General features: G+C 57.3%; 1 protein-coding gene across 1 annotated transcript in view; it reads right to left on the bottom strand.

Moving 5' to 3' along the window:
* The window catches only part of COL18A1 (collagen type XVIII alpha 1 chain), a 41199-nt gene extending 29756 nt beyond the window's left edge, over positions 1–11443 (bottom strand). Inside the window, exons 1-2 of the mRNA XM_056119577.1 lie at positions 11340–11443; positions 11167–11261 (exon numbers count right to left, since the gene is read on the bottom strand). Coding sequence (XP_055975552.1) covers positions 11167–11261; positions 11340–11350 — 106 coding nt within the window. The 5' untranslated portion in view covers positions 11351–11443. The remainder of the gene's footprint in view (positions 1–11166; positions 11262–11339) is intronic.
* Positions 11444–12006: the final 563 nt, after the last annotated feature.

Below are 12006 nucleotides of genomic sequence, written 5' to 3'. Positions count from 1 at the left end.
ACCTGTGTACCCTGAGCTCACCTGTGCACTCTGCTCACCTGTGTATCCTGAGCTCATGTGTGCACACTGTGTACCCTTAGCTCACCTGTCCACACTGTGTACCAAGCTCACCTGTGTACCCTGAGCTCACCTGTAAACTCTGTTCATCTGTGTATCCTGAGCTCACCTGTGCAAGCTGTGTAAACTGAGCTCACCTGTGAAAGCTGTGTATCATGAGCTCACCTGTGCAAACTGTGTATCCTCAGCTCACCTTTATACTCTGCTCACCTGTATACCCTGAGCTCACTTGTGCACTCTGCTCACCTATGTATCCTGAGCTCATGTGTGCACACTGTGTACCCTGAGCTCATCTGTGCAAGCTGTGTAAACTGAGCTCACCTGTGCAAACTGTATCCTGAGCTCACCTGTACACTCTGATCACCTGTGTACCCTGAGCTCACCTGTGCACTCCGCTCACCTCTGTATCCTGAGCTCACGTGTGCACACTGTGTACCTTCAACCCATCTGTCCAAGCTGTGTATCCTGAGCTCACCTGTCCACACTGTATGTGAAAGCTGTGTAAACTGAGCTCACCTGTGCAAACTACAGATCCTGAGCTCACCTGTATACTTTGCTCACCTGTGTACCCTGAGCTCACCTGTGCACAGTGTACCGAGCTCAGCTGTGTACCCTGAGTTCACCTGCACACTCTGCTCACCTGTGTATCAGGAACTCACCTGTACACTGTGAACCCTGAGCTAACCTGTCCAAGCTGTGTATCCTGAGCTCACCTGTGCACTCTGCTCACCTGTGTACCCTGAGCTCACCTGTGCACTTTGCTCACCTGTGTATCCTGAGCTCATGTGTGCACACTGTGTACCCTGAGCTCACCTGTCCACACTGTGTACCAAGCTCACCTGTGTACCCTGAGCTCACCTGTGCTCTCTACTCACCTGTGTATCCTGAGCTCATGTCTGCACACTGTGTACCCTCAGCTCACCTGTCCAAGCTGTGTGCCCTGAATCCACCTGTGTGCCCCCAGTTTTCCTGTATGCTCTGAGCTCATCTGTGTGCCCTGAGCTCACCTGTGTGTACACAGCTCGCCTGTGTGCACTGAGCTCACCTGGGCCTGTTTGGAAGTTTCTAAACACACTCTCACTTCCCTGGGCACACACATCTGCCCAGGCAGAAGAGTTAATGTGGCTTTGGATGACCCCTCCTACAGGGCTCCTGAGGGGGCAGGACTCGCCACCCTCTGGGACTCAATGTTCCCCTTCCAGAAGGTTCTACCTCCTGCCTTGGCCTGAAGCAGCAGAGTGCTTCCCATCTGGTTGCCACCCCGCTGGATTCCTGAAGAATGCCGTCTTTCCTTTCCCATCTGCACACAGCACCCACACCCGCGTGTGCACAGAAACTTGCTCCCAAGAGGTGAGGGGGGCGGAAGCTTGGGAGGAGCCACTACTCTCCCTGTCAGAGTCACTCCTGTGAAGCCTGGGACTGACCCCCATGGTAGCCTGGGCCCCCACACCCTGACACACACCCTGCCTCTCCTGCTTCTCCCTCAAACATACATTGGGATGGGCCTGGGATGACCTGGGCAATCCCCACTCCTGCCTGCTGGCAGCCTACAAATCCCCACTTCTGCTTAGGGCCCACCCTCCAGAGCCTCCCTCTGCTTAGAGCTGACCCTCCAGGTTCCATCCCCTGCTTAGGCCTGGCCCATCCCTGCCTGCTGCTCAGCCACAAAATCCTGAGCTCCAAGGTGCAGAGCTGACATGCTCCTAGCACTCCTGGGCCAGGTAGGGCTGGGCCACGCCCCAAGGTGTTGGCACCTCCCCAGTCCTCACACTGGAAGGATCTGCCTTTATCCTTGGGGTTGTCCTGTCTGTTATCCTTTCCACCTGAGCACGGGTTCTTGGGAGGCTGCACTGAGGGTGCAGGACACTTCCACACTTCCTGCACCAGGTAAGGCAGTCGGGGACCCAGGTCAAGACCTAGAGACCTCTGTCCCGTGGACACTGACAATTACCTGGTAAGTGCCAACATGCAGCCGAACCCAGGTGGCCAGCACAGCTGCACCTGAGCTCCGTCCACAGCCCAGCTGCACCCTCAGCTCCATCTCCGGCCCAGCCGCACTCTCAGCTCCGTCCACGGTCCAGTCGTACTCTGAGCTCCATCCACGGCCCAGCTGCACCCTGAGCTACATCCACAGCAACTGCACCCTAGTTGTGTCCACAACCCAGATAACCCAGGTTAGACGTGAGGGAGGGGACAGCTGCAGAGACCATCCCGCTGGCCTGTGCCTGAAGCCCATGGCCATGGTGGCTCATTAACCATATTTTGAGGTCCCCAGAACTCTAAGGAACATGTGTGTTTGCTAGCCTGGGATCCCAGTGTCCCCTGTGACCATGACCCCTGTGCCCAGGCCATCACATGAGCTCTCCTGAGCAATGGCCCTCCAGCTATTGGGCTGAGGGGAGCTCCCTGCTGGCTGTCACAATTCTCAGCACAGAGTGTCAGGCTGCTGTCACTGACCCCGTACCCGCCATGCCTGTCCTGCCAGGGGGAGCCCCAGGTGCCCTTATTCTGCCCACCTCGAGCTGTGCTCAGCACACAGAGCCTAGCCAGCGGCTCCGAATCTCAGCTCTAGAACCCTGTCCCCTTCCCACCAATGGCCCACGCAGAAGTTGTGAGCTGGCCCCAGCCATGAAGATTTGTGTGGACAAGGAGGCACACAGCACCCTCCAACTCCAGGACGGGGCAGATGACACGGTCCCTGAACCCTGCCTCCCCAGCTCCAGAATCTGCCCCCCAAAGGAAGAGCTGGAGGACCCCAAAGCCCAAAGGACAGAGCCGTAATGAGGATGTCCCCAAGTGCATGAGGGACACGGAGGACACGTGCTGTCAGGACCAGGTAGGGGCAACCCCAGAACTGCCCCTTCCACTCTGTACCCCCCAACAGTCCCTGAGGTGCCCCAATTCCTCAATCAGACTGACCCACAGTGCCCCACGCCTGCGCCGGAACCACTCACAAGCTCAGCAGTTGGGGGCAGCTGAGCCTCAGTTGCTGCCCCTCCCCCTGCCACAAGGGCTCTGTTCTGTATCAGCCCCCACTGCCAGATAAGCTGCGCCAGAATGTGGCGCCCCTCCCCACTGCACATGGACACCTGCCAGCCAAGGCAGTCACAGGACAGTCACCCAGCACTCACAGGACCGTCCTACTTAGGGAGCCACCCAGGGAGTCACAGGACAGTTGGACAGTTACCTGGCAATCAGAAAACAGTTGGAAAGGCACCGGGCAATCACAGTCACCCAGGAGAGCCCCAGGACAGTCACCTGGAGGAGTTACCCGGGGGGAGTCAGGCACTTACAGGCACTATTCAGTCAATGAATAGTCAGATAGACTGGAAAAATCATAAAGAAGGAAAAAAAGTCATACCATCAATGGGAGAGTCACAAGAGTCAGGCACATAATCACATGGACAGACACACAGCTACACAGTCACACACCCACCATTGACAGTTTCATGGACAGTCACACAGACACAGTCACACTGACAGTCACAGTCACACTGAGAGTCACACGAGCAGCCACACTGACAGCCGCACAGACAGCCACACTGACAGTCACACGGACTGCCACACTGAGTCACATGGACTGCCACAATAACTGTCACAGGCAGTCACAGACAGTCACACAGACAGCCACACTGATAGTAACACAAACTGCCACACTGACAGTCACAAAGACAGTCATACCTATCTTAAACTAAGAAGCTGCTGCACCTCAGAAGAAACAGTCTACAAAGTACAAAGTCTACAAAATGGGAAAGGATATTCGCCAAATACACATCCGACAAGGGGTTGATATCAAGGATATACAAAGTATTGGTTGAACTCCACAAGAAGAAAATATCCAACCCCATCAAAAAATGGGGCGATGAAATGAACAGAAACTTTCTCAAAGAAGAAATTTGAATGGCTAAAAGACACATGAGAAAATGCTCTACATCATTAATCATCAGGGAGATGCAGATCAAAACAACAATGAGATATCATTTCACACCACAGAGACTGGCCCACATCCAAAAGAACAAAAGCAACCGGTGTTGGTGCGGATGTGGCGAGAAAGAGACCCTCCTTCACTGCTGGTGGGAATGCTGACTGGTTCAGCCCTTTTGGAAAACAGTATGGACGATTCTCAAAAAATTAGAAATTGAGTTCCCATTTGACCCAGCAATACCACTCCTGGGAATATACCCCAGAGAAGCAAAAAAGTATAGTCCAAGTGACATCTGCACTTGTTTGTTCATTGCAGCACTGTTTATAATAGCCAGAATATGGTAAAAACCTGAGTGCCTAAGAACAGATGACTGGTTAAAGAAACTCTGGTACATCTACACAATGGAGTACTATGTAAAGGTAAAGGTAAAGGCCCTCCCGTTGTTCGTCGATTTGCTCGAGCGGGCCCAGTAACGACTCCATTGGAGACTTTGCTGTTACTGTGTTTGGCATATCAAATACGTCACGGGGAGCTTGCCAGGCTCTGCCGTGCGGGCGATATACTCTCAGTAGCTTGCCGGGCTCTCCGAGAGGGGCGGAGGAATCGAACTCGGGTCGGCCATGTTGGCTGCGTGCAAGGCAAACGCCCTACCGCTGTGCTATCGGAGTACTATGTAGCTGTTAGAAAGGATGAAGTCATGAAATTTACATACAAGTGGTACTACATGGAAAGTATCATGCTAAGCAAAATGAGTCAGACAGACATAGAAAGATTGCATTCATAAAGTAACAAAATAGGAGACTAACACCCGAGAATAGGCGAGATAAGTACCAGGAGGTTTACTCCATGGCTTGGAGGCCAGCCACACACTCTAGGGGTAAAGGCAGCTCAGATAAGAGAAGGGAGCACCAAATAAAGGGTGTTGGGAAGATCTTCCCAGGATGGGAGATGCATGCTGAAAGTAGACTATAGACCGAACATGACTGCCATTCAATTCATCTTTTGCAAACCACAGCACCCAAAAGGAGAGAGAGAAGAAAACGGAATGCCCTGCCACAGAGGCAGGGTGGGATGGGGGAATGAGAGGTGGGAGGGATACTGGGATTAGTGGTGGTGGAGAATGGGCACTGGTAGCAGGATGGGTGCTCGATCATTGTATAACTGAAACCCAAGCACAAAAATTTGTAAGTCTACAACTGTACCTTATGGTGTTTCACTAATAAAAATTTTTTAAAAAGACAGTTATACTGACAGTCGCAGGACAGTTACATGGATAGTCACACAGCTGCACAGACAAAATGTCACAGACACCCAGTCACATAGACAGTTACATGGACAGCCACAAAGTCGCACAGTCACATGGACACACAGTCAAGGACAGTCAGATGGTCACAGAACAGTTGCACAGACAGTCACATGGACAATCAGGCTCACATGCAGTGAGGTGGACAGTCTTGTGCTGGGCTGAGGGGTTGGGGTACCTATGAGGTCTGCTGAGATAGTGGGCTAGTGAGAGGCTGGAGCCACCACAGGGCTCCCCGCAGCAACGCACTGCGGGAACCAAGAGACCAGGGCAGTAGCATCACCAGTACCTGACGTTCCTGAGCTCCCAGGACACAGTGGCCTCCTGCCCAATAACACCGGGCTGTCCTCTGGCCACCCTGGGTTGTAATGTCTGGCCCTCAATTTCAGATACTGGCAATTGTATCCAAATCCTGTCCACCCAGAAGAACCATAACGGTCAACCCCCATTATCAGGAGTGGGACTTGGGGACCCAACTTAGCCCTGAGTATCATACATTTGGGGCACATGCTCCCATTCCCAGACACTTGACGGCACCATGAGGTGCCCCACACAATGTGGTGGGACACTCCTGGCAGGGGCAGGAGGCAACCAGGTGGGCTGCATGGGGGAAGCAGCTGAGCAGTGCCGACAGGAAGTTAAGCAGCCATGGTGCTGGAGCATCAGCATGAGTCAGCTGCAAGGTCCAGGGGGGCTGCATACCAGCTTCAGCCCCCCGTGTCTGCAGCACAGCCAAGTCCCCAGAGCTTCCAGGCCCCTTTGCCACAGAGGGGCCACGGGGCAGCGGGTGGGGGCTTGCTGGAGGCTATGCAGGAGTTCTGCCTGGGCCTCCATGGAGACAACAGCCCATAGCCCGGCCAGCAGCTGGGGGGGCTGTGAGGTCAGAAGGGCCGGCCTGGTGAGGGGCACCCAGAGCTTGGGGGCACCTTGGGGCGGCTGAGCAGGGCCCCTGCCAAGGAGTAGCAAGGGTCCAGGAGTAGGAGGAGGGGAGGGAGGGTCCAGAGCAGGTGAGGGTGGGTCAACACACACCACGGGATCAGCCCAGAACCGCACAGCTAAGGACAAGCCCAGAACTGCACAGCTGATGGGTCCAGAACGGCACGGCTGACAACGGGCCCAGAACCACATGACTGACAACGGGCCAGTACAGAACCACACGGCTGATGAAGGGCCGGCCCAGAACCACACAGCTGACGACGGGCCCACCCAGCACTCCCAGGAGCCCATCCAAGGGCCTGCCTCAACATGGAGTCCCACCTGCAGTGGCTCCCACCCAGGACCCACCCACCCCTGCCAAGCCCCGCGAGGAGCCAGAGCCGAGACTAGTACGGGGCCTAGTGAGTGAAACCAGTCTCTGGCAGGACACTGCCGTCCAGCAGGATAGGCCGCACAGCTCCTGCAGCACACAGGGATCCATGGACATGGTACTGAGCAGCCACAGTCAGGCAGGAGCCCATGGGTGTGACAGTGGCTTAGGGCTGGCAGGAGGTGCCCAGGCGCCCTGACCCTATCTCAGTGCCATGTGACCCTGCCTGCCTGTGTCCATATGCCTGCACATCTATCCATCTGTGCCTGTCCGTCTGTGTGTTCATACGCTGCACATCCATCCATGTGCATCTGTCCATCCGCCCATCTGCGTGTCCATACATCTGTCTACCCATGTGGTCCATCTGACTGTCTTTCTGTCCAAACGTCTCCACATCCATCCATCCATGTGCATTCGTCTATCTGCCTATACATCTCCACATCCATCCATCCCTGTGCATCCATCTGACTGTCCATCTGTGTGTCCACACATTTGCGCGTCCATCCATCTGCGCTTCTGTCTGTCTGTACATCCAGCCGTGTGTGTCCGTCCATCCACCTATCTCAGGGACCTGCAGGGCAGACTAGCTATGGGCCAGCAGGGCCCTCACTCACGTCCCAGGCAGGAGGTGTCTGGGCAGAGAGCTGACTCCAGGAGAGGCAGCAGTCCCTGACAGCCGGGGGGCAGCTCGAGGCCGGGCTGCTCCAGTTTTCCCTGGGGCCACTCTCCAGCACCCGAGTTTGGCACCAGGGAGGAAATGCCCATGGACGGAGCAGGGCAGCAGCGGCCCACCCACCCACCTGCCCACCAGGGGTCTCTGTGCTCCCTCGCCCGACAACGGCCTAAACTTTCTGCCTCAGTGGGCAGAGAGTGTCCCAGGAACATAACTGTCCCTACTGTGGGCATCCATGGGAGGTAAGGGCACTGTCAGGGTCACGGGAGGGAAGGAGGGGCACTGGGGGGATCCACTGCGGGGCGGAAGGCACTGTGGGGGCCCATGGGGAGAGGAAAGGGAACTGGGGGGATGCAATGGGGGAGGAGAGTACTATGTGACTCCATGGGGTAGGGGTTGACACTGTAGGGGTCCAGTGGGGATGGGATGGGGGCTGTGGGGGCCCAAAGGGGAAGCGGTGGGCCCTGTGGGGGTCCATGTGCCCCCACGACTGACGAGCAGGTGGCCCACTGCCTCCACCTGGACCCTCCTCAGGAAGCAGCTCAGACCTGTCCTGACCACAGGCAGCCCAGCTCAGCCACCAGCCCCAGGTGCCCAAGGTGGCTTCAGTGACTGAGCCTGCCCAGACTCCGAAGTGTGTGCAGCTGAGGCCATGCCAGGCTTGCCCGAGCGGAGGAGCTGAGAGCAGGCTCCTGCAGGCGGCGGGCAGCCAGACACGCAGGCCCCGACTCGGCTCCGGAACCTCGCCCCACACCACCTCCCCGCAGCACTCAGGGCTGAGCCGAGCGGGTGCACATGGAACCCTGTACAGACAGCGGCCGCACGCTGGGGTCATAACTACCTGTCCCTGGCAGTCCAGCTCAGGCAGGAGCAGAGGCGAGGGGCCCACGGGGCGGACACCACTGCGGGGAGCGTCCAGCTCCGTCCCAGACAGTGCAGCAGGGGCATGGCCCAGCACCCCCACAGCCTGCCACACCCTCTCAGATCCTGGGTGCTGGCCAGGCGGGAGTCACCCTGGGGACCTGCCCTTCCTGAAAGCCTCAGGCCACAGAGGAGCTTCCGGGAGTGGCCAGAGCAAGGGCCGGTGCTCTCCCTGCAAGGGGCTGGAGCGGAGCCCAGAGTAGTCCCTGGAGACCACCCTCTCCAGCCCCAGCCCCGCAGCAGTAGCTCTCCAGGCTAGGCATCCCACACAGCTGCCCCTGACCCCAGAACCACACCTCTCAGTAATCCAAGTGGAGAGTTGCCGAAGAGAGAGGACATGCTAAGGCACTTCCCTGTGTGCAGCTGCCAGAGAGTGATCCCGGCACCCAGAGGGTCCCCAAGCACTTCCAGGAGTGATCCCTGAGCACAGAACCAAGAGTAAGCCCTGAGCACTGCCAGGTATAGTCCCTCACCAAAAAAAAAAAAAAAGAAAGAAAGAAATCCAGTGGAAAGAGAAACATGGGGCTGAGAAAGTGTGTATCTGTGCATGTGTGTGGGCACGTACTTGTGTGTTCCTATGCACAAGGTATTCCTATGTATCTACGGGTGTGAGTATATACTCATGCATGTGCCTGGCATTTATGTGTGCATGTACATAGTTGTGTGCATGTGTGAATTCACATACTGCATGCATTGTATAGATACATGTGTTTGTGCATGTGGACTCACAATGTGTGCATGTGTGTGGATGCACATTATGTGTGCGTGTATGTGGGTATACATTGATGTGTGTACATATGCAGGGGCACTTAGATGTACATATGTGTCAATTTACATTGATGTGTGAATGTGTGGATGTATACTAATGTGTGCGTATATACATCTGTGTGCAGATGCTTGCTTCTACATACAGATTACATCTTATGTGCATGCATACAGATGTACATATGTGTATACATCTGTGGGGGTATACCTTGATATGTGCACGTGTGTGGACATACATCTGTGTAGATGTACATCTGTGCATATGTGCAGATGTATGTGCATTGTGGATGTATACTGATGTGTATAGATGCACATCTGTTGTGCATGTACAACATGTGCGTATATGTAGATATACGTGTGCATTGTGTGCATGTACAAATGTGCATGGATGTACATCTATATGTGCATTATATAAGTATACAACTGTGTGTGCTTTTGTGCACATTTGTGCATATATATTTGTGAGTGTCCATTTACATGTCCCATATGTAAGACCACTCGTGTTCACATGCCTTTTATTGTGTGGGTGGACATTTCTGAGAGGGTTGTACATATCTATGTGCATATCTGTGAGACCCCATTTACGTGTGTGTGTACATTTCTATATGCAATGTGTCAGTGCATTTATGCTGCATGTGTTTGTACATTTACACATGTCTGTGCTGCATATTTAAGTGTGCCCAGCTATTGCATGTGTGCATATATTGTATGTGAACGTGTGCCTGTACGGTTACATGGTGTACAGAGATCCAAATGTGCATATGTGTTTTGTGGGGGCATGCTCACACTGTACGTATACCCAGCAAAATGCACATCAGTAAAACTACAGTGTGCATATTGGTGTGGATGTGTGTGGGTATCTCTATGAGGAGCTTTGTATTCAGTCAGATAGAATTAGGGGTACAGGGAGGGGCCCCTAGCCCCCAATGCTTTCAGCGTGGAAGTCAGTCACATGCCTTCTAGGTATCTGAGGGGGAAAGGCCCTCTCCTCCTTTTCAAGGAACACAGGAGTACCCTGAAAAACAAGTTTTGCTGAAATTCAAAACTATCTTCCAAGTGAACCCTGAAGACTGCCCAGGCGGCCTCCAGAAACCAGCACCTTCCACGAGGGCCACTCTGTAAGAGGGTCTTGGCTGGCTCTTGTTCTGACCAGTTCCTGGAGGCCCACAGCAGTGAGAATGGGGTGAGGGGTAGACCCCAGGTCAGGGAGGGCGGGAATGTGCAGAAGGGGGGGAGGGGTGATACGGGAAAGGGCTCGGTGGGCGTGGCCAGCAATGCTGCTCCTCAGCTGAGCCCCTCATCCCTCCAGGCCCCACACATACCGCACCCCCTGGAGTTGCTATCTATGCCCTCCCCTCCCCAGGTTCTGGAGAGACACACGCAGGACGATGGGGTCCAAGTACCAAGCGACAAACAAGCAGGGGAGGATGAGAGAGACAGGGCATGAGGGAAAAAGCGCCTGGGAGGACGGAATATGGGGTAGAAGGGACAGGGGGCAGGACATCAGGGGGACAGGGCATGAGGAGGGACAGAGCATCAGGGAAACAGGGCATCCGGGCACACAGGGCATCAGGGGAACAGGGCACACATCCTTTTGTGCCAACAGACGGGGTCTCGGGTCCTGTCCTGAGCCCACAGTGGGCCGCTGGCCTCTGCACCTGAGTGTCTCCAGGCCTGGCACGTAGGGTGGCCGCGCTCCCTGGCTGGGACTGGACAGGCCCCATTGCTGCCAGGTGTGACCGGTGGAGCCCTGAGGCAGGCGCAAACAGGACCCTTCCAGGGCGGGTGAGATAGGAGGGGTGAGTGAGTCTGAACTCGGCTGGACAGTGCCACTCCTGAGGCTGGGGCACCGCACTGCCGCAGACTGGCCACTGCGCCCCGAGCCCCTCCGCGGGGTGCCTGGCCGGTGGGCGGGCTGGGGCGGCGGTGGCCCGGGTGGGCAGACCCAGGTGGCTGTGGCTGCGCGGGCTGGACCTGCCTTCCCGGCTGCGGCCGCCGCATTGTTCCTGTGGCCGGGCGGGCGGGCGGGCGGGCGGACGGGCGCGGGCCGCGTGGTGGGCAGCGCGGGGAAGTGGACTGGGCGCCGGGAGCCGCGCGCTCGCGGCATTGTTTCCGGCGCCGCATCAAAGGGGCCGCGCGCAACCCGACACCGCGCGGCCGCCGACGGGCGCACAAAGGCGGCTCGAACCCCGCACCCCAAGCCCCTCGCGCCTTACCGGGCTCCGCGGACGCCGCGCCGACCCCCAGCAGCACCACCAGCGGGGCGAGCACATCCAGGAGGCGCCGCGGGCGCGGTCGCAGCCAGGGCCACCTGCGGGGACAGAGCCCGGTCAGCGCCTCGCACCCCCGCGCCCCCACCCGCCCCGTTCCGCGCACCACCGGCCCGCACCTCGGCGCCATGCTCCGCCGCCCACCGTCGCACGGATGCTGCTCCCGGGTCGCGGGGAACCAGCTGCCCGCAGCTCGGGCGCGCCGGGACGGGGGCGGGGCTGGCCGGGGCGGAGCCGGGGCGGGGTCTGGGCGGGGGCGAGGACTCGTGGGAGGCCCGAGGCTGTGAGGGAGAGGCGGGGCCTGAGCAGGAGGGGCGGGGCCTGAGCAGGAGGGGCGGGGCCTGAGCGGTAAAGGGCGGGCCCTTGGCTGGAGGGGCGGGGCCGGGCCCGCCGGGAGGGGCTGAGGACCCAGAAAAGGGTGTCTGGTCGTTTCCCCGGGTCCTAGCACCCCACACCCGCCCCGAGGTGCTGCCAGGGGCTCACGAGCGCTCTGGCAGAGCCTCTGTCCAGGCCCCGGTGTGACCGCGCCCCAGTGGCCTGGGGAGGTGTGTTGGTGGGTGGGGGGAATCCCCGGAGCGAGGGCCAAGAGTCTGGAGAACCAGCTCCTGTAAGCGGGGCACCGTGACTGTCTCAGCCAGAGCCAGCGCAGATGGGGGGACCCCAGAACAAGGAGAAGCCAGACCTGCTCTCCCCCACCTTGCAGACGGCGTCCAGCCTGGAGCGCCTGTGCATGGGCCCTCCTCGGACCCACAGACCCTCACACCCTCCCCAGGAGAAACCTAGGAA

Source organism: Sorex fumeus, unplaced genomic scaffold (genome assembly GCF_029834395.1).
Source record: "Sorex fumeus unplaced genomic scaffold, SorFum_2.1 ptg000041l, whole genome shotgun sequence".
Taxonomy (NCBI): domain Eukaryota; kingdom Metazoa; phylum Chordata; class Mammalia; order Eulipotyphla; family Soricidae; genus Sorex; species Sorex fumeus.
Note: the sequence above shows the minus strand (reverse complement) of the source record. Positions and strands in the feature narration are given on the sequence as shown.